At 37.2% G+C, this 27,837-nt stretch overlaps 1 protein-coding gene across 1 annotated transcript; it reads left to right on the top strand.

Moving 5' to 3' along the window:
• Positions 1-22,563, top strand: LOC115220722 (galactose-3-O-sulfotransferase 2-like). The gene is made up of 3 exons (XM_029790870.2): positions 1-170; positions 19,903-21,096; positions 22,497-22,563. Exons 1-2 carry the CDS (start codon positions 124-126, stop codon positions 21,038-21,040), a joined length of 1,185 nt encoding a protein of 394 aa, XP_029646730.2. The 5' UTR covers positions 1-123; the 3' UTR covers positions 21,041-21,096; positions 22,497-22,563.
• Positions 22,564-27,837: the final 5,274 nt, after the last annotated feature.

Here is a 27,837-nt window from a genome sequence, read left to right as displayed (position 1 = left end):
AGATACATTTTCCCCTTCTCTTTTTAAATCAATACGCCTAGTTTTGTATTCACAGATCAATAACCTGTAGGAAGAGAAGTCACCAGATTGAAATGATACTTTTGTTCTTCCTGTTTTTAACTAATGACACCAATGTCAAAGATAATAATGAGAAAGTCTCAGATATGCAGGTAAGTCTTCTTCAATTTCTTCTAATACAAAAGAAAACTTTGCTTCCTTATTTTATCATTAAACAAGTTATATGAAAGTTGTGAAAGGTGTTAATAATGGCTGAGAAGTAGTAAAGGGTCTTGACTAAAACTATTACAGCTTTTAGTTTTCTGCCTATAAGATCTGAGATCAAAGTCTGTAAGAGGGCTCTTTTGCTATTTCTAGTCCATTAAGAGCTGTTGGTGTTGTGAATGTGGTGAACTGGCAAAACTGTTTAAAATGGCTTGTGTGGATATTTGTTTTGGTTCTCTGCACTCTGAGTTCAAATCCAGGTGATGCTAACTTTTTAGCTTTTCATCCTTTCAGAGTTGATAAATAAAGCATCTGTCCAAGGCAATAGATTGGCAGTATTTTTAGAGCCACTAACAAGATGCTTTGCAGTATCTATTCTCAGTCAATATTCTGGGTTTTAACAATTCTTGCCAAGACAATTATTATAGAGAAATAACCTCTTCAAGTTGGACTAAGACACCAAAAAAAAATACAAAACAAAACAAAAAAATACAAAACAAAACAAAAAAGGTACCAAACTCCAAAGAGTTTATATACTTATAATCTAAGGGCATAAAGTGCTTAATAACTATGATGATACTGATGATGATGATGATGATGACCCCTTTAGTCTCAAACTTGTTAACTCAAATTTGCTGTACTGTTTTCTGACTGCTGTCATTTAATCCATTTACTTTTGCATTATTGGCATTTTTCTCTTGGGATTCTTCATTGGCATTTTGACATTTTGGTGCAATTTACTTTTTGTCAATTTATAAAACTTCCTTAATACTTTTTGGAAAATTTTCAATTATTAAAAGAAGTTTTCATGTTTTTTTAGTTTTGTTTCAATATCAATTATTTTTTGGCTGTAAAGCGTGTTGCTTGTAAAAATAGTGAAGTCAGATCAGGAAGATATTGCTACTGGTATCACGTAACCCAGTGCTACCTGTTTCATGGTTGGATGGTCAGGGATTATACTGGCCCCAGCAACTGGCTTGTCAGGTGAGGAGGATGTTGTAGACACTGCAAGGTTAAAACCAGGACCTCTCAAAGGGAGGATAAGCTCATTGTGAGCCAATGACCATCCATACAAGTGGTATCACAAAAACATTGTGTACACGGGCTAGCAGACTGAGTAGACAGGCCAAGACTGTAGCCATGAAAACTCCACTAAAAGACATACTGTGCTTTTAAGTTGGAGTTGGTGTCAATGAGTGATGAGGCATAGAGTAAGACAAAGAAGTAGAAATAGTAGACTAACAGGAATGGTAATATTTTAACAAAGTGTACCTGGAAAAGGTACCAGAAAATAAGCACTGGAAGCTTAAAAATATTGCAGCTGAAGCTGGAATTGAATTTTAAAAAGTGTTTTTAGTTTTATTTTATATAAATGCTTGCCTTTTCATTAGATTCTAACTTCTCCAATGAAGAAAATTCTCTAAGGAACTTTCTGTATTTGCTCCCCATAAAGGTTTGAAGCTTTCATACATTATAGAGATGCAGTCTGTCTTTCAAAGTTTCAAAATGCTTAGCTACCTTCATGTTATGTTATTGCCATGATTGTTGAGTTGATATTTAGATATGAAGAAATATAATCTCTTCTATTTGAGAAGAATAACTAAGATACATTTTAATTTACTTAGTAACAGTCAAATAGGCAGTAGTATCCTATCAGCTGAAAAATAATAAGAAATAAATGGTGTGGTGAAAATTGAAAAATGAAAATATATTCCCATGGAACTCTGGAAATCCCACACTTTGGAGCTCTTGATAACCATAAAATCCCACTTCCCAGCACTCACGTCTTCTCTAGAGCTTGGCCTAAAAACTAACTTTTAATTTATCTTCTTCAGGCTCAGCATAAACCGTTCCATATGATTTCAGATAGACATTCACATGAAACTGTGCTAAGGTGGAGAAAAAATAGCCCTTCAAATTTAGACATGCTGCTTCAAATTTAGCAATATGTTACTTAAGCATGCACTAGTCTCTTGTTAAATCTTTTCCATACTTTCTCATCTGAAGCCTGTTCATAAAGCATATTAAATTCAAATTCTATCATCAACTGCAATATTCTTAAGATTCAACTTCTATTCCTGTACTTTCTCAAATTCAGTTAATTAAGAATATTATTAATCCAGCACCTAAACATTTTGCTGCAGTACACATGCATGCATGCATGCACATATGTATGCAGGGTCCTCGTGATGATTCTTAAAGGAGCATGTTAGTATTGCTTCTGGTGCCTTTCCCAGACCCTATCACATAAGTAAAATTTTATGCTAAATAAATTTTATATATTCAAATGAAGTTCAGATATAAAAAAATAAGTTTAAGAAGAATTTATTATATATCAAATAAACAAAAAATAAAACATAGACGTTTGAATAAAAACTATAAAGTAAATTTATTGTCTCTTAGAATTTTGCAAATGTATTATATCTCGCATCATTGCTGTCAAAAAATGATTTCCACAACAGAACATATCTTTTCCTTGTGGTCCCACACAACAATATCTGGCCAGTTGTGTTTTAGTTTTGTGGCTGTTTTAATTTTGAAGTTCCACTAATATTCTTTTAACCCATCTGTCTCAATATAATAAACTTTGTCTGTAGGTGTTTTCTATGTGTGTGACTGTTAATCTGTGTGAGTGTCTGTCATTATTCAGTTTTATTTCAAGATTTCTTGCCAATAGTGAAAGAGCTGGTTTCTAAACTAGATCCAAGGTTCCTTCATTGGAATTACAATAACATCAACAGGATATTTTTGCATGTTTTTGTGTGTATATGCAGTATTTGGATTTAGTGTATGTACAGATTTATATGTTATGTTTTATGTATGCACTCTCATGCATATAGCTGCATGTCTTGACATGTGCATATACACTTAAGTGATAAACTTCGAGAAAGTTTTACAGCTTTTTACAGTTCCAGTGATGGCTTGGATCTATAGTTTTGGAATCAGCTTTCTCTTTTCAGGTTTTGAGAAGTTTAATTTCTCAAGATTGGAACTTAAGCAGTGTGTACCCCAATAATTACAGATATAAACCTGAATCTGTAATCTGGGTAGAATGTATGTATATATGTCATTATTCAGATAATTTCAAGAATTCTTGCCAATAGAGAAAGAACTGGTTTCTAACCTAGATCCAAGGTTCCTTCATTGAAATTTCAACATCAACAACAGGGTATTTTTGTATGTATGCATGTATGTGCAGATTTGTATGTTTTATGTATATTCTCATGCATATAGTTGTGTATGTACATACACACACACACACTCGTGCACATACATACATACATATATATGCATATACGTATATATATATATCATCATCATCATCATCATCATTTAACGTCCGCTTTCCATGCTAGCATGGGTTGGACGGTTCAACTGGGGTCTGGGAAGCCCGAAAGCTGCACCAGTCCAGTCAGATCTGGCAGTGTTTCTACAGCTGGATGCCCTTCCTAACGCCAACCACTCCGAGAGTGTAGTGGGTGATTTTATGTGCCACCGACACAGGTGCCAGACGAGGCTGGCAAACGGCCACATATATATACATATACATATATATATATTATATATATATACAAAGAGTGAGAGGGGGCGAGTAAAGTAGAGTAGAAAAAATTTAAATAAGTTTGCTATATATTTTGAAATAGAAACCCAAGAGAAAAACCAAAGAGTAATTGTTTTTATTGGTGCAAGTTTTCTATTTATTAATCCTTAAACATTAAGTTAGATTAATGGAAATTATAAAATGAAATAAATTAATCTTTTCAAAAAGACAGAACTGAAACAAGAACAAGTCGCCCCAAAAAAACAGTTGCGAAAGAATGACAGTGTGTAGTGGAGCATATTGAAGAAATATAAATATCAATGAACAATTTGGATTTAAAATTTGAATGGATAAAGAAAGAAAAAGTGTTTGAATCTAAGGAAAATGTTGATGTGGGGGGAGCGAGATAGTGAGAGTTAAAGAAGCTAATGGGGAGTGAAGAGATATCATCATTATCACCACCATCATCACTCATAGCGGTTAACGTTGTTAAGTCTAACCCAACACAAAGAACTTCAAAAGCACCATGTTTCTGTGGTAGTTTTGTTTCTTTAATCTTGTTGTTTTATTTATTTATTTATTTGTTTTAAAATATTATCATCATCATCGTTATTATTATATAAGGTAGCAAGCTGGCAGAACTGTTAGCACAAAGCAAAATACTTAGTGGCATTTTATCTGTCTTCACATTCTGAGTTCAAATTCTACCAAGGTCCACTTTGCCATACAAACCTTTTTGGGGTCAAGGAAATAAGTACCAGTTGAACACTGGGGTTGATGTAATCAGCTTACCCACTCTCCCAAAATTACTGGCCTTGTGCCAAAATTTGAAATTATTATTATGATTATTATGATTATTATTATTATTATTAAGATGAGCCAGCAGAATCATTTGCATGCCAAGCAAAATGCTTAGCAGCATTTTGTCCATCACTACATTCTGAGTTCAAATTCCACCAAGGTCAACTTTGCCTTTCATCCTTCCAGGGTCAATAAAACAAGCACCAGTTGAGCACTGGGACCAATGTAATCAACTTAGCCCCTCCCCTGAAATTGCTGGCCTTGTACCAAAATTTGGGCGAGCTGGCAGTATCGTTAGCTTGCCAGGTGAATGCTTAATAGTATAAAAGAGAGGCTCATTTACAACCATCATTTGACATCAGTACAAGACACACACGTACAACAGGCTTCTTTCAGAATCCACTTAGCAAGACTTTGAGCCAGTTATTACCAGAGTTGAAGACACTTGCCTAAGGTGCCAAGCGCTGGAATTGAACCCAAGACTACATGGCCTTATACAACCATGTTGATATATAAAAAAGATATATAAAATAAAATCATTTATTAATTTTTTTTTTTTACCAGAAAAGCTTTAAAAGTGATCAATCTGCTTTATGAAACAAATTAAATAGCAACAAATGTCTAACGAAGTCTTTATGAGTTGAAGAAGGATCAATAGCAACATGCTATCACTACCGTCCTCGTCCCCACCACCGCCGCCGCCACCATCACTGACCCCTTCCACTTTTGTTCGTTATTAAATACGTTCTTATTACAGTGCAGCCTATTGTGTTTGCTTCATTTCTTTTCGCAATTAATGTAACCCACACACACACACACACACACATGCATGTATACGCAAGCTCACACGTTTTCCTGTGCCTTGTAAAGTGTGCCTCACTCACTCCCCATGTAGCACTAAAGAAACCATCATCAATATCACATCATCATCATCCAATATCAACATCATTAATATTATCAGTAATTACTGTATTGATTGATTTCTTATCAGAACACATCTCTTACTGTTCAATATATGTGTGTGTGTATTTAAAAAATAAATATAGATGACAGCTAGTTCTGGTGTGCTTACATCCCTGTAACTTAGCAGCTCAGCAAGGGAGACTGATAGAACAAGTACCAGGCTTTAAAAAACTAAGTACTAGAGTCAATACATTCAACATGACCTCAGTCTAATGACTGATACAAATAAAAGATTAAAGATTGAACAAAAGGATAGTAATATTTTTACTAATTATGGCTGTTTATATATATATATTATATATATATATATATATATATATATATATATATATATATATATATATATATATAAAATATCTGGCAGTGTCAGCTATAGCCTAGTCACCCATATTGTTAACCAGGTGATACTCGAAGGAGTCATACCCAATGACTGGTGTAGCAGCACCATAGTCAACTGCTACAAAGGTAAAGGTGATGCTTTAGATAGAAATAACTACAGAAGCATCAAGTTGTTGGATCAGGTAATGAAGGTCACGGAGAGAGTCATTGTCCAACTAATTAAGGAGAGAGTCAGTTGAGATGAGATGCAGTTTGGGTTCATGCCATGGAAAAGCACCACTGATGCTACACTTCTCGTATGACAGCTGCAGGAGAAATACCTAGCCAAAGATAAATCTCTGTACCTGGCTTTCATTGACATGGAGAAAGCCTTTGACAAGGTCCCCCATGACCTTCGAATCTTAGGCCTCACTGAGGCAATGACTAGTGACCGAGATCTTTGGAAATATGCTGTGCTTGAGAAGACCCAGCAAGCCAAGTGAGACTATAACCTGTGGCCTATACCAGGGGTGTAACCAGCCCACTTATGCATACCTTTCCTTCATTGGACACTAAACTCTGCTTGCGAAGACCTGTTGAGGCAAGTGAGATCGAAATCGAAATCAAATTCGATGACAGTACCGCATGACTGGCATCCATACTAATGAAGCACTAAGAGCACCATCTGAGCGTGATCATTACCTGAGCAGCTGACTGGCTCCCGTGCCGGTGGCACATAAAAAGCACCATTCGAATGTGATCATTACCAGCATCGCCTTGCTGGCATGTGAAAAACATTTGAGCGAGGTCATTGCCAGTGCTCCTGTGCAGGTAGCATGTAAAAATCACTATTTGAGCGTGGCCATTGCCAGTACCGCCTGACTAGTCCTCATGCAAGTGGCACATAAAAGCACCCACTACACTCTCAGAGTGGTTAGTGTTGGGAAGGGCATCCAGCTGTAGAAACTCTGCCAGATCAGATTGGAGCCTAGTGCAGCCTTCTGGTTTGCCAGCCCTCAGTCAAATCGTCCAACCCATGATAGCATGGAAAGCAGACGTTAAACGATGAGGATAATTATGATGATGATGATGATGAGGTTATGAGAGGCGATGGTGTCAATAAGACCCAAAGGTGTCACGTAATGCTGAGTAAGTGCTATGGACAGACCATAGTTAAGCTCCAGGTTCAGTGATTATGCGAAGAAGAGGTCCAACGTAGGTCATATATCAGCATGTGTATATAAAAGAAATTTTTTTTCAGAATGAGATAAAAAATCAAGGCTGTGAGTTCTAAAATCTTCACAGTCTTGGTTTTTTTTTATATCTCATTCTGAAAAAAAATGTTTATATATGTGTGTGTGTGTGTGTGTGTGTGTGTGTGTGTGTGTGTGTGTGTGTATATATATATATATATATATGTATATATAAATATATATTTGTACACACACACACACACACACACACATACACACACACATATACATATATACATATATATATATATATATGTACTAGCTGACATACCCAGTAATTCCTGGGAAGGCAAGGCTTAACCCTTGGTTCCATTCTCATAATTGCTTTACTAATCCAGTAACAACAATACAAAGTATGTAGCCCTTAAAACGGTTTTTGTGCATTTATACCTAACTGTCTAACACAGGATCTTGTTTTTAAGAATTCCACATAAATTATGAATGCCCAAATTGTGAAGTCAGTTATGCAATTACATGAAATTAATTACCTGATAGTAAGAATTCAAATAAAGTAGCCCCAAAAAGGGCTTTAATACATTCCTAGAGTATATAGAACTTAGGAAGAAATACTAATAAGGTATATATACTAAAATTGTGAAGCATGTTATGTAATAACAGACTAATTAGATATGAGATAATAACAATTCAAAGTAAGTAACTCTAAAAAAGGCTTTTGTGTGTTCACAGAGAATATTTTCCTCAGTCACTAACCGAAATAAGTGGATCTATTGTTTAGGAGAATACGATTTACTTGTTTAAGCATTGTACTGGATAAATTGCGGAAATAACTGAAATAGTTCAAATACTAAGAAATAAGCATACTCAATTTGATTTATACCAAATAATTTACAAACATGAATGGGTTATTTCCCTTGGTTATATATATATAAGGATCCCTTTCAGGAGCCAATGGATTATTTCCCTTGGATGTTTAAAAATAATATATTAGATATATGTAGTAGATATAAGAATCCTTTCCTCCCTATTATCGATTTTTTCAACAATCTAAGTATGTCACTAGTTTTCCAGACATGGGTTCATCAAAATCAATAAAACGATGTAGGAGGAGTTGGATAACAACTCCACAATCGAACACACCCACAAACAGAATTTTCCACATATGTAGTAGATAGATATGTATATATATATATATAATATATATATATATTATATATATATATAATATATATATATATATATATATATATATATATATATATATGTATATATATATACATGTATGTATGTATGTGTGTGTATGTATATACACTTTGATCTATATATACTTTGTATATACTTTGATCTGTTTTTTATATTGAATACGTATCGCCACCGTGGGCCACTACATCGAACACTTTGAACATATAGCATAAATGAACTTACTTCAAACTATATATGAACTTTAAGATGTCTGACTCCGTTGTGAATTGTAAATGAATTTCTTGTGTTTGACGGCATGAGCTGTCTTTTTTTATATATAACTTTTTTTGATAAGGTTCATTTCAGGAACTGAAACATGTTATAATGTATATATAAAAATAAAAAATTGTATAATATAGCAGCATTTTCGAACTTCATTTTTTACAAATATATATCTACTCGTATACGAGCTAATCCTATTATAAATATCACATCATGTACGAGCTCCCGAAAATGCCTGCTAAAAAAGACACCAACGACATCTACTCAATAAATGAAGAGATACTGAAAGAATTGAAAAGCATAAACTCAAACCTAACAGCAGTGTTAAACAAACTCAACTTAACACCTCGACCTTCTACACAAACTAACGAGGAAACCGAATCGAATAAAACACCCTCTGAAATATTCGAGAAAGTTGAAAATCTATGCGATACAATGACGACATTCTTCACAAACTTTACGAAACAAGAGCAACAAAAAGAAGGAACACATGAGAAGAACCGAGCAACTTCAACATTACAAATAAAGAACCAAGTCCTCCCCCAATGGAGAACACTACAGCGAAACAGAAAATTCGCTTTTTGGAAAATGATACAAAATCAGAATAAAGCAGAGATTTACCAAAAATGGCTAGACTCAACACCCCTAGTCATACCCCGTAAATTACAAATCAAGCCTATCTCGGAAGAACCAGAAGAACAAAGAAAACTTAGAGAAAAAATGTCATTAGACAAAATGAAGATGAAAATAGAACTACTCAAGCTGAGAGCTAAGACGAATGAAGAAAAAGTAAAAACCATAGACGAGGAAATCAACGAAGAAGTCATCAAACTAATAGACTACATCAAAACTGAAACATTACCAGCACTATGGAATGAAGAATGTGAAAAAGAGGAACTTAAGTCCCTCCAACGATGACGGTTCAAGATTCTGACCAATCACGACTTATAGCTGTATTAGATCTGCCCGTTTTCGTTAGGTGGCTTAGTCAAGCAGAACTGGATGTCATCAACATTCTGACCAATCGTGACCTATCGCTGTATTATAACTGCCTCTTGTCTGTATCCTGTTTCGACCAGTCGTTTCGTTAGGTGGCTTAGTCAGGCAGAACGGGACGTCATCAAGATTCTGCCCAATCACGACTTATAGCTGCATTAGATCTGCCCCCTGTCTGTTTCTTGTTAGGTGACTAGTCAAGTAGAAAAGGACGTCATCAATATTCTGACTAATCTCTGCCCCCTGTTTGTATCCTGTCCATTCTAGCAGAACTAGACGTCATCAACATGTTGACCAATCAGAATCGGGTCTGACCCTTAGCTGTATCGTATGTGGTCAGTCCATCAGGGTCAAATTTGCACGAAAAATTTTTTTCCCTTTTTTACTAAGGCATATTTCCGTCAGTGCGAGTGACTATTTAAGGTAGCGGCCATGGTGGAATTTTGCTTCTCCTTTTCGGAGGACTTATCTTTTGTTTTAATATTCCTGGCCCAGGGTGTTTAAACTTGGTCTAAATTTTTTAATGAAATACAGTTCTTTATTTTGGCGTTGTGTGAAGGTTGCGTTGTCACTGAATTTATAGAGCGGGTTAGTTGTAAATTTCGGATTTACATTTCCAGCACATCTATCTATGTGTCCGCTGACCGGTATTTTGCGGTAATCAGGGTTTCTAATTTGTGATTTATGCACCGCCATCCTGTTACGTAAGCTATTTTTTGTATGGCCTATATACTGCCTATTGCAGCCTGCGCATGTTATGACATAAATTAAGTTTTCTGATGCGCAGGTGAAGTTTGTTCTAATGGTGAACTGGTGGCCTTGTTCCAGTATAAATTCTGATCCTTCTTTCAAGATGACACAGATTCCGCAGTTGGGCCTTCCACCTTTTCTAACTGCTGGTTTTGTGGTTGATGTTGAGTGCAGTGTAGCTTAGGTTAAAATCCTTTTCAAGGATTTTGGTTGCCGTTTACTTTTAATGATGGTGTGTGTTTCGAGGATCCGGTTCATCTTTGGGTCTCCCTTTAGTAGGGCTGTGCTTTGTAGTATGGTGTTGAAGGCCTCATTGTTGAGTGGGTTGTGTGTAGAGATGTAGGGAAGGGTTTTTAATTGTTCTTTCTTTTTTGGTTTTGTTTGTCTCAGGTCTTCTATATTTAATTTAAGTACCCGTTGGATTGCACTGTCTATTAGGGGCTGTGGATAGTTTCTATTTGTGAGTGTGGTTCTAAGTTCCTGGAGACGTGTGTGTCGGGTGTTTGTGTCTGATATTATGGTGCAAATCCTTCTAGCTAAACAAAAAGGGACATTCATTCTAGTGTGTCGTGGGTGGCATGAATCAAAGGGTAGGTACTGTTTAGAGTCTGTCGGTTTATAGTAGATATCTGTCTCTATTTTGTTGCCGGTTTTCTTAATGAGGATGTCTAAAAATGGTAATTCTTTTTCGTTGTGGTCCATCGTGAATTGTATATTGTCATTTATTCCATTTAATAGTATTTTAAATTCCTCAAGTTTCTCTATACCTTTGTCCCAGATGATGAAACAGTCATCGAGGTATCTTTTCCAGTTGTTATGGATATAGGTGGCGAAGGTGTTTCCATATTTCTCGAGTGTTATCCGGTATAGTATTTTCTCGAGGTATCCCATCACTAGGTTGGCAAAAGATGGTGCAGTACGTGTGCCCATCACTGTTCCCGATCTTTGTCTGTAGAAATCATTGTCAAAAATAACATAATTGTTCTCTAAAATGAATCTAAGTCCTTCTATTATAAGGTCTTTGTTTATGCGAGTTGGGAGTTCAAAGGGGTAGTTATTCAGCCAGAAGGTGATCGCTTCTATTCCTAGGTTGTGAGGGATGTTAGAATAAAGATTAACTACGTCGAATGATACTAGAAGGGTTTTCTCATTGACTGTTTTAGGGAGGTGGTTGAGCATATCTATATCGTCTCTTACGTAGCTTTTAATGTGTTTTAGGAAAGGTTTAAGAAGTGTGTCTAAGAAATTGCTGAGGCGGTGAGTTTCACATGCTGGCCCTGCTATTATCGGTCTTAGTTTAAGATCATTTGGTGAAGGGATTTTGATGAGTGTGTCGGTGGATGTTCTGCACGTTTCTCTAATTATTTGGCTTTTGTGTACCTTAGGGATACCATAGAACAAACTCGATTTGCATTTGAAGTTAGTGATGTATTCATACTCCTTGTTCGTGAGTCCTTCTTGGTATGTGTTGATTAATGTCCTAAGGTTATGCATTATTTTTTGCTGATTATACTGTTGGGCCCTTTCATAATACGTTTCATCTCTTAATAGGGATAGCACTAAATTTTTATAATCGTTTGTATTCATTATTACTATCGCGTTGCCCTTATCTGCCTCCTTAATTGTTATTGTTTTGTCTTCTCTTAGTTTGATGAGGTCGTTCCATTCTCTTTTGTTGAAGTTAGGGCTGTGTTTTTGTTTCTTGATGAATTGAAACGGGAAATTAGTTATGTAGTCACAATAGCGGTCTAAGGCTTTATTCTTTCCCTTGGTGGGGGTGTAATTGCTCTTGTTTCTAGCTATTGGGTCCTCCTCTATTTTTTTGTCTTGAAATGCCTCGGTGAGTCTTAGTTTTCTGCAAAATTCCGAAATATCATCTTTCATTTCATAGTAATTAGAACGTTGTGGGGTAGGTGTAAATTTAAGTCCTTTGGAGAGTATGCTTATTTCGTTAGGTGTAAGTTCTTTGTTTGAGAGATTGATTATCTTAATTACCTGAGGTTTCTTTTGTTTGTCCTTTGCTATCGTGTGTCCCTGTTCCTGTGTGTAAGGTCTAAAAAATGGTTGGTGTAGTTATGTTCAAAGCTACTATTTATCTGTCTCATGTTGTTATAATTGTCAGAGTGAGTTTGTGGTGCTCTGTTCTGGAGTGTGTTGTTGTACCTAGTGTTCCGTCTTAGTTCATCAGGTATATTGTGTTGGTAGTTGTTTCCTCCGTAGTGCATTTGTTGTTTGTTATGTTTGTATGGTTGGTTCCTGGGGTGGATGTTTGGTAGTAGCGTTTTGGTTTGGTTATGTGGGTTGTATTTTATAGTATTGTATGTTGTGGCTCTTAGGTTTGTAGTGATCCTATAACGGTGCGCGCGCGCGCACCGTCCATTTTCTATTTCGCGCGTGCGAGTGTTGGTGCCTTCACCAAGGCACAGAAAGGAAGGGCCCTCTCGCGCATGCGCGAACCACCGGAAGCACGACCCTTTTGCCTATGTGGTAGTTAGCCAAGGCATGGGGGTCGTAGAACGTTTGACCGCTAGCAGAAGCAGCCAACGACTTGAGACAGCAGCGACTAAAGGCAACGGTCACGTATATTTTTTCTCCGTCGGAACTTGATTCTAGCAGCACCTTACCAAAAGGCCTTTAACCAAATTGTTGCAGACCAACATCGTCTCCATTGTTCGCCGCCATCTTTGACCAGTGTCGTTTTGCATTTGAACACTTTCTTATTTTACAGAGATAAGGTTCAGCACAACACATTTATACCAAAGGGATACCAGATAACCACTTATTGTTACTGTTACCACATTAGAGAATAAAGTAGTATATATATCTTTTACGTCTGCGTCTTGTTGTTTCTGACGGGTAGAATTCTGGATTATTAAAGCAACGGATAGTGATTGCTTTCTTGTACCCCGATAGTACAAGAGAAGACTATTCAATCACACTAAGTTCGTTACAGGTTCGTGGAATGGTGTGGTGGGACCCTATAAGTGTTTTGGGGTTGGTGTAGGTAGTGTGGGGTGTGTTTTAGGTGTACTTTTCTGGTGTAGAGTGTGTTAGGATTTCTTGGTGGTTGTTCCGTTCTGTTGGTATTTGGTTTTGATTTACTTAATTTTATGAAGGGGTTGTTGGATATGTGTTCATTTTTGAAGTTGGTTTCATAATCTAGAAACCAGATGGGACGTCAACTGGGGTCTGGCAAGCCCGAAGGCTGCACCAGGCCAGTCAGATCTGGCAGTGTTTCTACAGCTGGATGCCCTTCCTAACGCCAACCACTCCGAGAGTGTAGTGGGTGATTTTATGTGCCACCGACACAGGTGCCAGACGAGGCTGGCAGACGGCCACGCTCGGATGGTGTTTTTTATGTGCCACCGACACAGGTGCCAGACGGGGCTGGCGGACGGCCACGCTCGGATGGTGTTTGTTACGTGCCCTCAGCACGGAGGCCAGTCATTGCGGTACTGGCTACGATCACATTCGGATGGTTTTCTTATGTGCCACCGGCACTGGTACCACAAGGATACAAATTCCATTGATGTTCATCTATTTTGATTTGGTTCGATTTGATTTGATTTGATTCGATTCGATTCTCACTTGCCTCAACAGGTCTTCACAAGTGTCACAAGAAGGAAGGTATGCACAGGTGGACTGACTACGTCCCAGGTAGGGGCCACGGATTATGGCTTCACTAGTCTTGCCGGGTCTTCTCACGCACAGCATACTTCCATAGGTCTCGGTCTCTAGTCATTTCCATGGTGAGACCTAACGTCCGATGGTCGTGCTTCACCACTTCGTCCCAGGTTTTCCTGGGTCTACCTCTTCCACGGGTTCCCTCAACTGCTAGGGATTGGCACTTTCTCACACACCTATCTTCATCCATTCTCGCCACATGACCATACCAGCGCAATCGTCTCCCTTGCACACAACAACTGATGCTTCTTAGGTACAACATATCTCTCAAGGTACTAACGCTCTGTCGAGTAAGTACACTGACATTCAATTTCCAACCACTTGAAAGAGATTGGAAAAACAAAAATACTTGAGAAATGGGTGCCGCATGAATTGAATGACAACTAAAAAAAAGGCCATTTTGAAGTGTCATCTTCCCTTCGTTTACGCAAAAAGAACGACACATTTCTCAACCAGATTGTGATTTGCGATGAAAAGTGGATTCTTTACGACAAACGGCGATACTCAGCTCAGTAGTTATTTCAGCCAAGATATGTGCATCTGAATTTAACGGATAAAAACCACAAGAACTTTCTTGACAACCTAATAGTACTGATTTCAAAATTACAAATGATCATTAAGTGATTTGCTTAAAATAAGAAATTTAAACATGTAGAATTAGAAGTACTACTGATTATTATTATTACTGCTGCTACTGCTACTACTACTACTACTATTATTATTATTATTATTATTATTATTATTATTATTATTATTATTATTATTATTCAGTAGTTTTATTTTTATAGCGTGCTTTCACTTCACTACCGAGTGCAGCTCTGTGTGCCTTGGGTATGTGCTGTGATTTGTTGTGATGCTCTGATGGTTATTGTATGGAAAGTGTTCTGCGTAGGATGTGTGCAGTGCCTAGTAGTGCAATTTTCTGTATGTTATATTTTTATTATTATTATTATTATTATTATTATTATTATTATTATTATTATTATTATTAAGGCAGCGAGCTGGCAGAATCATCCGCATACTGGGCGAAATGCTTAGTGGTATTTCGTCTGCCGCTACGTTCTGAGTTCAAATTCCACTGAGATCAACTTTGTTTCATCCTTTCAGGGTTGATAAATTAAGTACCAGTGAAACACTGGGTTAATGTAATCGACTAGTCCTCTACCCCCAAATTTCAGGCCTTGTGCCTTTAGTAGAAAGGATTATTTTTGTTGTTATTATTATTTAGGTGGCGAGGTGGCAGAACCATAAGCACACCAGGCAAAATGCTTAAAGGTATTTTATCCAACTTCAATGTTTTGAGTTCAAATGCCACTTTGGTTGACTTTGCCTTTCCCCCTTTCAGGATCGATAAAATAAGTACCAGTTGAGCATTAGGGATCAATGTAATCAACTTACTCCCTCCCACAAACTCTCTGGTAGAAAGGATTATTATTACTATAAAATGAATACTATAAAATATATATATATATATATATATATACTACAAAATTAGAGAATGGAGAAATATACTTAAATCAGTAAAACATCAACTATCCGATGATACTCAATCCATACTTTAATACACCATTACATATGAGTAAAGGCAATACATAAAATGAAATGAGATATACAGTAATAGTAACAAGATAAAGAGATATAAGTAAAAAATTTTCAAATATAATGCAAATAAATCAAAACTGACAGCTGTTTCGGCAGTGAGGACAGTCATACCTCATTTAACCTATAAGCCATAAAGGCAGGTATAAATGAGGCATTAACAAGGATGCCCCACGGCCTCTTCAGAGAATTAAATTAAATTTGTTATAATAGTGAAAAATATTATACAATCATATACATATAAATATAAAAATATAAAAATGTAAATATAAAACTTATACTCATAAAGCTACACTTATATAATATAATATAATACACATTTGTACAAAAAAGGAAGGTAAACAGAACAAAATAAAACAAATATATAATAGTGTATATATTAATATACACTATTATATATTTTGTTTTATTTTGTTCTGTTACTTCCTTTTTTGTACAAATGTGTATTATATTATATTATATAGTGTAGCTTTATGATGTATAAGTTTTTATATTTTACATTTTTATATTTTTATATTTATATGTATATGATTGTATAATATTTTTCACTATTATAACAAATTAATTTAATTCTCTGAAGAGGCCGTGGGGCATCCTTGTTAATGCCTCATTTATACCTGCCTTTATGGCTTATAGGTTAATGAGGTATGACTGTCCTCACTGCCGAAACAGCTGTCAGTTTTGATTTATTTGCATATTATATTGAAAATTTTTACTTATATCTCTTTATCTTGTTACTATTACTGTATATCTCATTTCATTTTATGTATTGCCTTTACTCATATGTAATGGTGTATTAAAGTATGGATTGAGTATCATCGGATAGTTGATGTTTTACTGATTTAGTATATTTCTCCATTCTCTAATTTGTAGTATTAATTTACGGTAATATTATTACCTTTACCCATATAATGCAATAGATGAACTGATTGTTTGACAATTTTAACATCTATGTTTTAATTTTGTTGGGTACCTATCTAGCAGTATATTGGATATATATTATCCCATGGTGGGTTGAATTTTCAACCCCTATCTCATTTTATAACCTATATATATATATATATATATATATATATATATGTTTATATGTAAATATATATATTATACACACATATACATATCTCATATCTCATCTCATCCACACCTTCCTCAAACACACATACACAGACACACACAACCTACACTACTATACTTCTGCACTTGCTGACTTATAAACACTTACCGAAAATGTCACACATGCCACTCCCTCTCATATATTTGTCTCTAAAAACGGATTCACTCTGATACTTGTAAATATGCACCCACCTCTCCTCTCTTCCCATTCCCACCTGACCTCTTGCCCCCCCCCCGCTCTCACTGAATTTTCCTCTTCCCCAGTCCCTATGCTTTTCTGTTTCTCCTGATGAAGGATTAACATCGGAAATATTAAGATTTTTTTCTCTTCCTTTTCAGCATTGAATTAATACAGTATTTGATCAATCTTGTCCCTCCTGTGTTGCTTGTTTTATTGTTTATTGCTTTTACAATATATCATCACCATCATCATCATCATTTGACGATCGTTTTCCATGATGGCATGGGTTGGACGGTTTGACAGGAGCTGACAAGTCTGATGACTGCACCAGGCTTCATTGTCTGTTGTAACATAGGTTCTATGGTTCGGCGCCCAACTGAGTGTCTTTTACATGGCACCAGCATTGGTGAGGTATGATTTGGTATGGTATGCTAAGGTGGCAAGCTGGCAGAAACGTTAGCACGCCGGGTGAAATGCGTAACCGTATTTCGTCTGCCGTTACATTCTGAGTTCAAATTCCGCCGAGGTCGACTTTGCCTTTCATCCTTTTGGGGTCGATAAATTAAGTACCAGTTATGCACTGGGGTCGATGTAATCGACTTAATCCATTTGTCTGTCCTTGTTTGTCCTCTCTGTGTTTAGCCCCTTGTGGGTAGTAAAGAAATAGGTATGATTTGGTATGGTTTTTACAGCTGGAAGCTCCAAGTAATTTGCAAGACAAAGATCCTTTGAAAGGGGCATGGGGTACTGGGGTAGTTGGCCTTGTGCCAGGTGATGATGGGACGGATAGAAACAGGTGCTATGTCTGTCTGACATTATTCAGTTTTATTTTAAGATTTCTTGCCAACAGAGAAAGAGCTTGTTTCTAACCTAGATGCAAGGCCCCCCTCATCGGAATTTCAGCATCAACAACAGGGTATTTTTGTTTCTATGCATGTATGTATATGTGCAGACTTTGCTTTATGTAGTTACATGCATATAGCTGCATATGTAGACATGATCATATGTACTTAAATGATAAAACTTTTGGGAAGTTTGATGGCTTGGTTCTGTAGTCTTTGAATCAGCTTTCTCCTTTCTGGTTTTGAGAAGCATAACTAATCAAGATTGGTATTTAGGCAGTGTGTTACATATCCCAGGGCTCCAACAATTACAAGTATAAACCTGAACTTGTAATCTGGATAGAGTAACTGCAGATTTCTCAGTAGTTTAGGTATTCTCTGTTTCACTGATCTTCAGCTTTATGTCAACATCAACAACCGTGCACAGTTGTATGTATGTATGTATGTATGTATGTATGTATGTATGTATGTATGTATGTATGTATGTATGTGTGTGTGTGTGTATGTATGTACGTATGTATGTATGTATGTATGTATGCATGCATGTATGTATGTGTGCATGCATGTATGTATGTGTGCATGTATGTATGTATGAATGTATGTATGTATGTATGTATGTATGTGTGTGTGTATGTATGTACGTATGTATGTATGTATGTATGCATGTATGTGTGCATGTATGTATGTATGTATGCATGCATGTATGTATGTGTGCATGTATGTATGTATGTATGTATGCATGTATGTGTGCATGTATGTATGTATGTGTGTGTGTATGTATGTATGTATGCATGTATGTGTGTGTGTATGTATGCATGTATGTGTGCATGTATGTATGTATGTATGTATGTATATATGGTATATATGTATGTATGTATGTATGTATGTATGTATGTATGTAGAGAAATGAAGCTAGTGTACTCTTTTGGATGTGCATGTGTGTGTACATATATGTATCCATGTTTTTGATATTTATGTATGTGGGCGTGACAGATGTATGTTAGTGTGGTTGCAACAGTGTTGCTGGGGAAGAGTGAGAAAAACTGGCATTGGAGTGAGGTTTGGTGGTGTAAAGGAGGGAAGGGGGAGAAGTATGTGTTCATTAAATGTATGTATGTGTATAGATGTGTGTTCACATAGACATGTGTATGTGTGAGTGTGTGTTTTTTGTGTGTGTTGTTGTAGGGGATTACAGGGGGTGCATGATGTTGTGGAATTAGTTGCAGTTTGAATAGGCATTATTCGTTAGAAACCCTGTTCTTGATTGTGGAGCAGCCAATGTTAGTTATCAGCAGTCAGTGGTTTGAAGTTCACCAGGTAGGTGTACCTCTGAAGGCAGCAATAAGATAGTTTGTATTTTCTACTGATAGATCAGTTTGGAGGAAAAGGTACAGCCTTTTGAGGAGGCAGAGCTAGCAATTGTGGGTGCTAGGTGAGTAGGGTGAGGCCTTGTTGATAATGGTCCATTTGATGTTGGAGGTTTCATTCTGGAGGTCACGGGGTCATTGGAGGAAATGAGACTAAAGTGGAATTCTCTCCATCCCTGCATCGAAGCAAGTGTATATGTTGTGAGTACCTTCCCTTGAAGTCATTGGCTGTCATGTCAGTGTAGTGCCTTGTGGTACCATCAGATGGTTTGAGGGTGGCTATGTAAAGTACAACCCTTGCAAGATAGGATCCTCCTAGAGATGGAATCTGGTAGGGTTTTGGAAGTCACAGGTTGGGGTTGGAGGTTGTGCACGTGCATGTCTGTGTCTGTTGGAGTGTGCATTGTTAGAAGTGATATTATCTAAACAGGTATAGCTTATCTTCACATTGTGTAATTTAAGGAGCCTAGAATACTAGTGGCCTCTGGGGAAATACTTCTTAATCAAAGATAGGGAACTCTTGGATACATTGGTGGAAACTTTTAGGTCAAATGGGGGTGGGGTGGGGTGGGTGAACCAGATTATGTTTCCCTTCATGGTCCTCTTCAGGTGCAAGAGTGAGAGTTGGGTGGGGGTCCTCTATATATGCTAACTTCTTGGTAGAGCCACTCCTTACCAATGCATCATTGTAGTGGTGGTGGTGGGGCAGCCTTGTTGAAGATCTCCAGTACCATTGTATTTTATGCTTTGAACATTAACATATAAATGAGTATATTTATGCACAAATATTTGCTAATATATTATGCATCAGTGTTTTTTACATATCTTTTATGGTATTTTCTATTTGCAGATATCATCAAAAATATTTGTGTATCATCCAATTGATATCCATGTGTTCTCTGCTAATTTTATCTGTGTTCTGCTTTACCAATATGTTTTTTCTCATACACCACCAATTCGGTATTAAATCAACCAATGTAAATGATAATTCTGAAACTAAAGCATCAATTTGTGTCCCTCAAAAAAATATAGTCTTTCTGAAAGTACACAAAACTGGAAGTACAACGATTATGAATATACTACAAAGGTATGGCATTATAAACAACTTAAACTTTGTTCTACCAAAAAATGGACACTACCTTGGCAAAACTGAAACACTTATGGAAAATAAAATCCTTCCACCTCCTCAAAATGAGTCCTACAACATTCTTTGCAACCATGTTATTTATAATCAAAGTGCTTTTCAGAGTCTACTTCCAAGAAATATGTACTATTTTACAATTTTGCGAGAACCTTTAAGTCAATTTGTATCTGCTTTCTTGTATTATAGGAATGTGTGGAGAAATGAATATCTTCTGGCAGTACCTGGAGAACATTTTATAGGTGAATATCTAAAAAATCCAGTAAAGTATGAATCACTGCTAAAAAATCAGGGATTTTCTTACACAAATAACCGCATGTCATATGATTTAGGTTTGAAACTATCTGATTTCCATAGTGAGGCTAAAATTTCAAAGCATATTTCTGATTTAGATAAAGACTTTCACTTAGTATTGATCCAGGAATATTTTGATATTTCAATGATTCTTCTGAAAAGAAAATTATGTTGGCAAATGAAAGATATGCTTTATATAGAAAGGAATGTAGCTTCTTCCAGAAATACTCCTATCTTAACAGCTGAAGATACAAACCGTTTTAAAAAATGGGCTAAAGCTGACTATATACTTTATGAACATTATTTGAAAGTATTTTGGTACAAAATAAGGACTGAAGAGGATATTTTGTCTGAAGTTTATCATTACCAATCATTACTATATCAAACAAAGAAATTTTGTATGACCAAGAATTCTTTAGTTTTAGAAATACAAGCCAGTGTTTGGAACAAAGAAATACTTTTACTGAGAAAAGACTGTGACATTATGCTTAAAAGTGAATTGGACTTAGTGTATGCTTTGCAGAGAGCATATAGGAAAAAACTAAATTTATGATGAATGTTAATACAAATCATGTGATATCAAATGTTGGTGGTCGTTTTATTATAAAATAATGTTAATGGTATTCTCTTGTGTCTGGGGAGAGTCATTTTCTTTTTGTGCCTTATAATATAACACACTCACTGGTAAAATTTCCACTTATTTCTTATTTTTATTTTCCTAAAATTTTCGTTGCGTCTTGCAACCTTTTCAATAAGGGCGTACCCCTTTGAGAATACCATATGCACCAATGATAACTGCAGTTAATGCCAGGATTAGCCCTGGCATTAACTGTAGAACTCGAAATGTAGTTAAGATGCATAGACAGTGCTTGTAAGGACATGAACATGACGTACATAGGGGAGACATCTAGGAACATTGCAGAATGACTAAATGTACATCTAAGACAATATGATGACAGAAAACAGTCCTCCATACTCTACCAACATGCCAAAGACCACCATGGAGGTAACTTGGGTCAACTTGACATCTGCATCTTATCCAAGCACCCAAAAGACCCAACACTCAGACAAATATGGGAGTACGTCCTTATAAATGAAACCTCCCCAATACTAAATAAGAAATATACATAGTGGATATCATACCGCCATACCCACAGTTTACACAGGTAGAGTAGAATAGTTAATGGACTGTTATGTAGATAGATGTATGTGTGTGTGTGGGTGTAAGTGTGTGTGTATTTACATTTTTATTTTGTATGTAAGCATATGGATATGACAATAAACAGATCAACATACAGACGGATAAGTACATAGGTTATAAGAACAGACAAGCACACATACGCAAATGGAGACTGAAACACATGACCATATATACACACACTTTACTTCACACAAGGACACATATGGAGACATGGATCCACACATATAAAGATGCACATCCATACATACAAACATGGGACATACTTGCATAACACATGCACACACAAGGAGACAGAAGTGCATACATATATAAACACATGCTCACACACACATACCTAGAAAATGCACAAACACAGACATGCAAGCACATAAATATGCAGGATACATACAGATGCACACACATACATATGCATAAACACACATATATACATACACATGCAAACATACATACACACATACATACGTACATGCATGCATAGGCACACACACACACACACAAACACACACACACACACACACACACCACACACACACACACACACACACACACACACACTGACCTACACATATGTGCACAAACAATCAAAAGGGAACGCAGTGTAAATAATGGACAGAGTCAAGACTATTGAAAAGGTTGCAAGACACAACAAAAATTTTAGGAAAATAAAAATAAGAAATAAGTGGAAATTTTACCGGTGAGTGTGTTACATTATAAGGCACAAAAAGAAAACGACTCTCCCCAGACACAACAGAATATGCTTCAACACACGAACTCATATAAAGAATCTTGCAAACCAAATGCAAAAATTAAATGTTAATGGTAGTTATTATTTAATGAGGTTGAACATTTGGAAATAAAAGGACATTTTAACCTAAGTTGACGTATTTTTGTTTTGTTAATCAAATGTAGTAATTTTGAAGATTGCAGAATGCCAAGTTGCTGTAATTGTTGTTTAACTCCAAGTTAACCATGGTTGATGAAAGGTGTTCCAGTTGTGACCATCCTGTCTTTTATTCAGACAATAATGCATTTAAAATGGCTGATGCTTGAACAAAGATATGCCTGCCAACAGCTGATAGTTACCACCTTCATAGATCTACTGCTGCTTCCAATTCTATGGAATGACCATGTTTCCTGGAAAATTAAAGCATCAGATGGTTTGCCACCAAGTTTGCTGAGCCTGGTAAGTGCTTACTACAAATACAATAAGGAGATTAGAATGTTAGAAGCATGTTGTGGTATCTCTGTTGCTTTATTACCATGACAACAACAAAGCAAATGCTTAATTCATTGGCAGAGTCATCTCAAATAGTTTGTCACATCAGTTGCTGATCAGCCAAAGTATTAATATGTGTTCCCATTAATTCTCAAACATGCTGGTAATGGCTACAATAATTAGAGGAGGACAGCTTAAAATGTGGTTGGATGTCATCAGGTGTGTTGCAGATTTAACTGGTCTTAATATCTAAGGTAGCTTTTTTTCCACTTGGAAGCCATCCTGGGTGTGTGTGTGTGTGTGTGTGTATTTGTGTATATATATATGTACATATGTATGTATGTATGACTGATGACCTTGTTGTTATAGCTGAATTACAACCAGAACTAGAGAAGAAGTTCCAGGTATGGAAGCAAAGTCTAGAATTGAAGGGCCTAGGAGTCAACCTAGCAAAAACCAAAGTCTGACTACCTTATTGTAAAGCCTGGATGTGAGTAGATTTGTAGTAAGCACTTACCAGGCTCAGCAAACTTGGTGGCAAACCATCTGATGCTTTAATTTTCCAGGAAACATGGTCATTCCATAGAATTGGAAGCAGCAGTAGATCTATGAAGGTGGTAACTATCAGCTGTTGGCAGGCATATCTTTGTTCTTAGTAAGTAGAAAGGCAGACAAATCACAAATCCCTTCAGGTAGATGACCCTGTTTAATCTGTAGAAACGATGTAAGTAGAAACTCTATAAGATGTACCTAGTGTAAGCTTTGGACACATAAGAGGTGCAGCAATATCAGAGGAAGGTTAACAGGGAAATTAACTTTTGTGTGTGGAAGATGCAAAGCAAGTGAAATCATAGTCATGGTTGATGCTGGTGTCATGTAACTGGCACCCATGCCAGTGGCACATAGAGAGCACCTTTTGAGTGTTGCACCTCACAAAATAGCTGATGCTGGTGGCATGTAAAAGCACCCATTAGCCTCTTGGAGTGGTTGGCGTCAGGAAGGGCATCCAGCTGTCGAAATCGAGCTAAGACTGGGGTCTTGTGCAGTCTTCCAGCTAGTCAGCCCTGGTCAAACCGTCCAACCCATGCTAACATGGACAAGGGCTGCTAAATGATGAGGATGATGATGATGATGATGATGTGATGATGATGATGATGATGATGATGATGATGATGAGAGGAGGAGGAGGAGGAGGAGGAGGAGGAGGAGAAGGATCATCATCATCATCATCATCATCATTTAACACCCATTTTCTATACTGGCATGGGTTAGATGGTTTGACTGCAACTGGTAAGCCAGAGAGCTGCACCAGATTCCAGTCTGATTTTGCATGGTTGCACAGTGACATTACACATCCAGTGAAGCATACAAGCTTCATTTCTTACAAGCCTATGCATGTCCTCTGCAGTCACACTCCATGTTTCACTGCTATGTAGCATGGCTGTTTGCGCACAGGCATCATACAATCTTCCTTTCAGAGGTAGAAGCTCTCTGAACTTTTCCCAGCCTATTCTTATTCTAACAGTTTTCACTCACAGATCATCCGCTTCCACTGCTGACATGGCCACCTAGATAATGGAAACTGTCTACTACTTCCAAATATCCCTCTGGATATTTGACAGTGTTTATTTTCTGTACATTTCCAGTGTTTATTGCACCTATACATCTGCCACACACAAAGAATACTTTCACTGAGAAAGTAGTCTCTTGCTCAGAGCAAAAGGTAGATTGTATGATGCATGTGTACGAACAGCCATGCAACATGGCAGTGAAACATGGGCCGTGACTACTGAGGACATGCATAAGCTTGCAAGGAATGAAGCCAGTATGCTCCTCTGGATGTGTAATGTCAGTGTGCATACTCGACAGAGTGTTAGTACCTTGAGAGAAAGCTGGACCTAAGGAGCATTAGATGTGGTGTGCAAGAGAGATGATTGTGCTGGTATGGTCATGTGGTGAGAATGGATGAGGATAGCTGTGTGAAACAGTGTCACACCCTAGCAGTTGAGGGAACCTGAGGAAGAGGTAGACCCAGGAAGACCTGAGATGAGGTGGTGAAGCATGACTTTCAAATATTAGGCCTCACCGAGGCAATGACCAGTGACCGAGACCATTGGAAATATGCTGTGCTTGAGAAGACCCAGCAAACCAAGTGAGACCATAACCTGTGGCCTATGCCAGTGGTGTAACCAGCCCACTTATGCATACCGTTCCTTCATTGGACACTAAACTCTGCTTGCGAAGACCTGCTGAGGCAAGTGAGATTGAAATCGAAATCAAATTCGATGACAGCACCGCATGACTGGCATACATGCTAGTGGAGCGCTAAGAGCATCATCTAAGTGTGATCGTTGCCAGGGCAGCTGACTGGCTCCTGTGCCAGTGGCATGTAAAAAGCACCATTCGAGCATGATCATTACCAGCATTGTCTTACTGGCACTTGTGCCAGTGGCACGTGAAAAATAATATTCAAGCGAGGTCATTGCCAGTGCTGCTAGACTAGCTCCTATGCAGGTGGCACGTAAAAAACACTGTTTAAGTGTGGCCATTGCCAGTACCGCCTGACTGGCCTTCATGCCGGTGGAACGTAAAAGCACCCACTACACTCTCAGCGTGGTTGGCATTAAGAAGGGCATCCAGCAGTAGAAAATCTGCCAGATCAGATTGGAGCTTGGTGCAGCCATCTGGCTCACCAGTCCTCAGTCAAACCATCCAACCCATGCTAGCATGGAAAGTGGATGTTAAACAATGATGATGATGATGATGATATATACACATACACATTGGATAAATGCATTCACGCATTTACATCTAATGCATACTGTGACCCTACTCCTTTCCTTCATAAAATAAAATATTCATTAAAGAAGATATGCAAGTTGCTTCCTGTTAACGATGTCATTAAAATTCTCATTATATGTTTCCTACATATAACTCAACAAGTAACATATTGGAAAAATGGATTTTCTAAGCCTACTGAACAAGTACATTAAAATTTTGAATAGATAATCAACTTTGCAGAAACAATGAGAAAATCATTTCCACAATAAATGAATTAAATAGCGTAACTGAATGTCATAGAAACTAAATAATTACCTGTATCTTCAGTCACCTGGAATTTTTCCTTTCATTTGTCTATGATCAATGACACTCCATACAATCCCATCACATCCTGTATTTTTCATGGGTAGTTCTCTTTGGATCACGCAACTGAATATCTTCTTTTTTTAAGATGGTAGTGTGTAATTTATAAGGGATTTAACTGCCATTTCTACCAGGTTCAACCACCACATAGAAACCTCCTCATTTACTCTTTCATTGATTTTTACAGAGAAACAGAGAAATGAAGTAAAAAATCACAATAGTTATCTATACACATCAAATGAAGTGTTTAACCTACCCAGATCATTTGCTAGATGTCACTGATAGTGTTTGTTTTTTATAATATAATTGGATAATGATGTTGTTGTTGTGGAAAATGATGATGAAGAGGACAATGACAATGACTACTCTAATGATGATGATGCCGATGATGGTGGTGGTAGTGGCAGAAGCAGCAGTAGTGGTAGTGTAGTAGTGGTGACAAAGAGGATGGTGATAATGATCATGATGATAATCATTAGCATGGTAATAATTAAGTTCAGGTCAGTACTGATCAAGCAGAAAAAGCATTCCAGTTACAATCATCCCTGCTCTTATCCAGACATTGTGTCTTGTGTCTCTAGGATGAGAATATCTAATGTATTATACTCATTTTTTTAAGATGGTAGAGTGTGTTTGTGGGGAATTTGGCTACTATTTCTAGCAGTGTGAGCAAGTACCAGAAGCTCAATACCTCGTTAATTTTTAGGTGAAGTTATTTGTGCTGGTGGGGTGATTGCCATATAAATGCAATCACTGTAATGAGAAAGAAGCGAAACGAGTTCAGGATGTGTGTCATTTCTGTTTAGAATGTTTCCTTCTTGCAAATGTAGACTGCATGGAACATGTGTAAAATGTGTGATGCTGCAATGAAGTGTGACACAAACGAGATCTGAAGAAACTGAGAAGAAATGAAGCAAATACAATGTCTAGGCAGAGTCCAAGTGAAGTGATTAGTGGCTGAGCATTAAAGCCATCAAGTGAGGTGTGTGTGTGGCTTAGTTGTTAGGTTGTTAGGCTCATGATTGTAAGATTGTGGTTTTGAATCCTGGACTGGGTGATGTGTTGTGTTCTTGAGCAAAGCACTTCATTTTACGTTGCTTTACTTCAGTTAGCAAAAATGAATAATCATGTGACAGACTGGTGTCCCATCCAGGGGGAATCAAATGCACCACAGAAACTGGGAAACCCATCCTCTGAGTCTATATGGTTCAGGAAAGATCTATTAACAGCTGGCATGTATAGGGGAAATGACCACAGTGACATAGAGATATAATGCAAACTATCAGTGCATGTTGAACGAAAAGGTTCTATGTGTTAATGGCAAAGTGGAGCAACTGTAGAAAATGGCCAATATAGACATGGAAGCATTGGTTGAAGTGAGATTTCTAAATAATGGATTTGATTGATAAGGTTCTGGAGAATATATAAGAGTAGGCTTGTCTAAGGCACAACAGTCTCTAAAAAAATTGGTCATATATTATGTGTGTGTTTGTGTGTATCATACTGTATTTGTGAAGGCACGTGGCTTAGTGGTTAGGGTATTCAGCTTGCGATCATAGGGTTGTGAGTTTGATTCCCAGCCGCACATTATATCCTCAAGCAAGACACTTCATTTCATGGTGCTCCAGTCTCCTCAGCTGGCAAAAATGAGTAGTACCTGTATCTCAAGGGGCCAGCCCTGTCACACTGAATCTCCCTGAGAACTATGTGAAGGGGTACGCGTGTCTGTGGAGTGCCCACCTAGTTGTATGTTAATCTCATGAGCAAGCTGTTCCTTTGATCATATCAG

The sequence above is a fragment of the Octopus sinensis genome, linkage group LG17, assembly GCF_006345805.1.
Source record: "Octopus sinensis linkage group LG17, ASM634580v1, whole genome shotgun sequence".
Classification (NCBI taxonomy): domain Eukaryota; kingdom Metazoa; phylum Mollusca; class Cephalopoda; order Octopoda; family Octopodidae; genus Octopus; species Octopus sinensis.
This window is presented reverse-complemented; position numbering and strand designations above follow the sequence as displayed.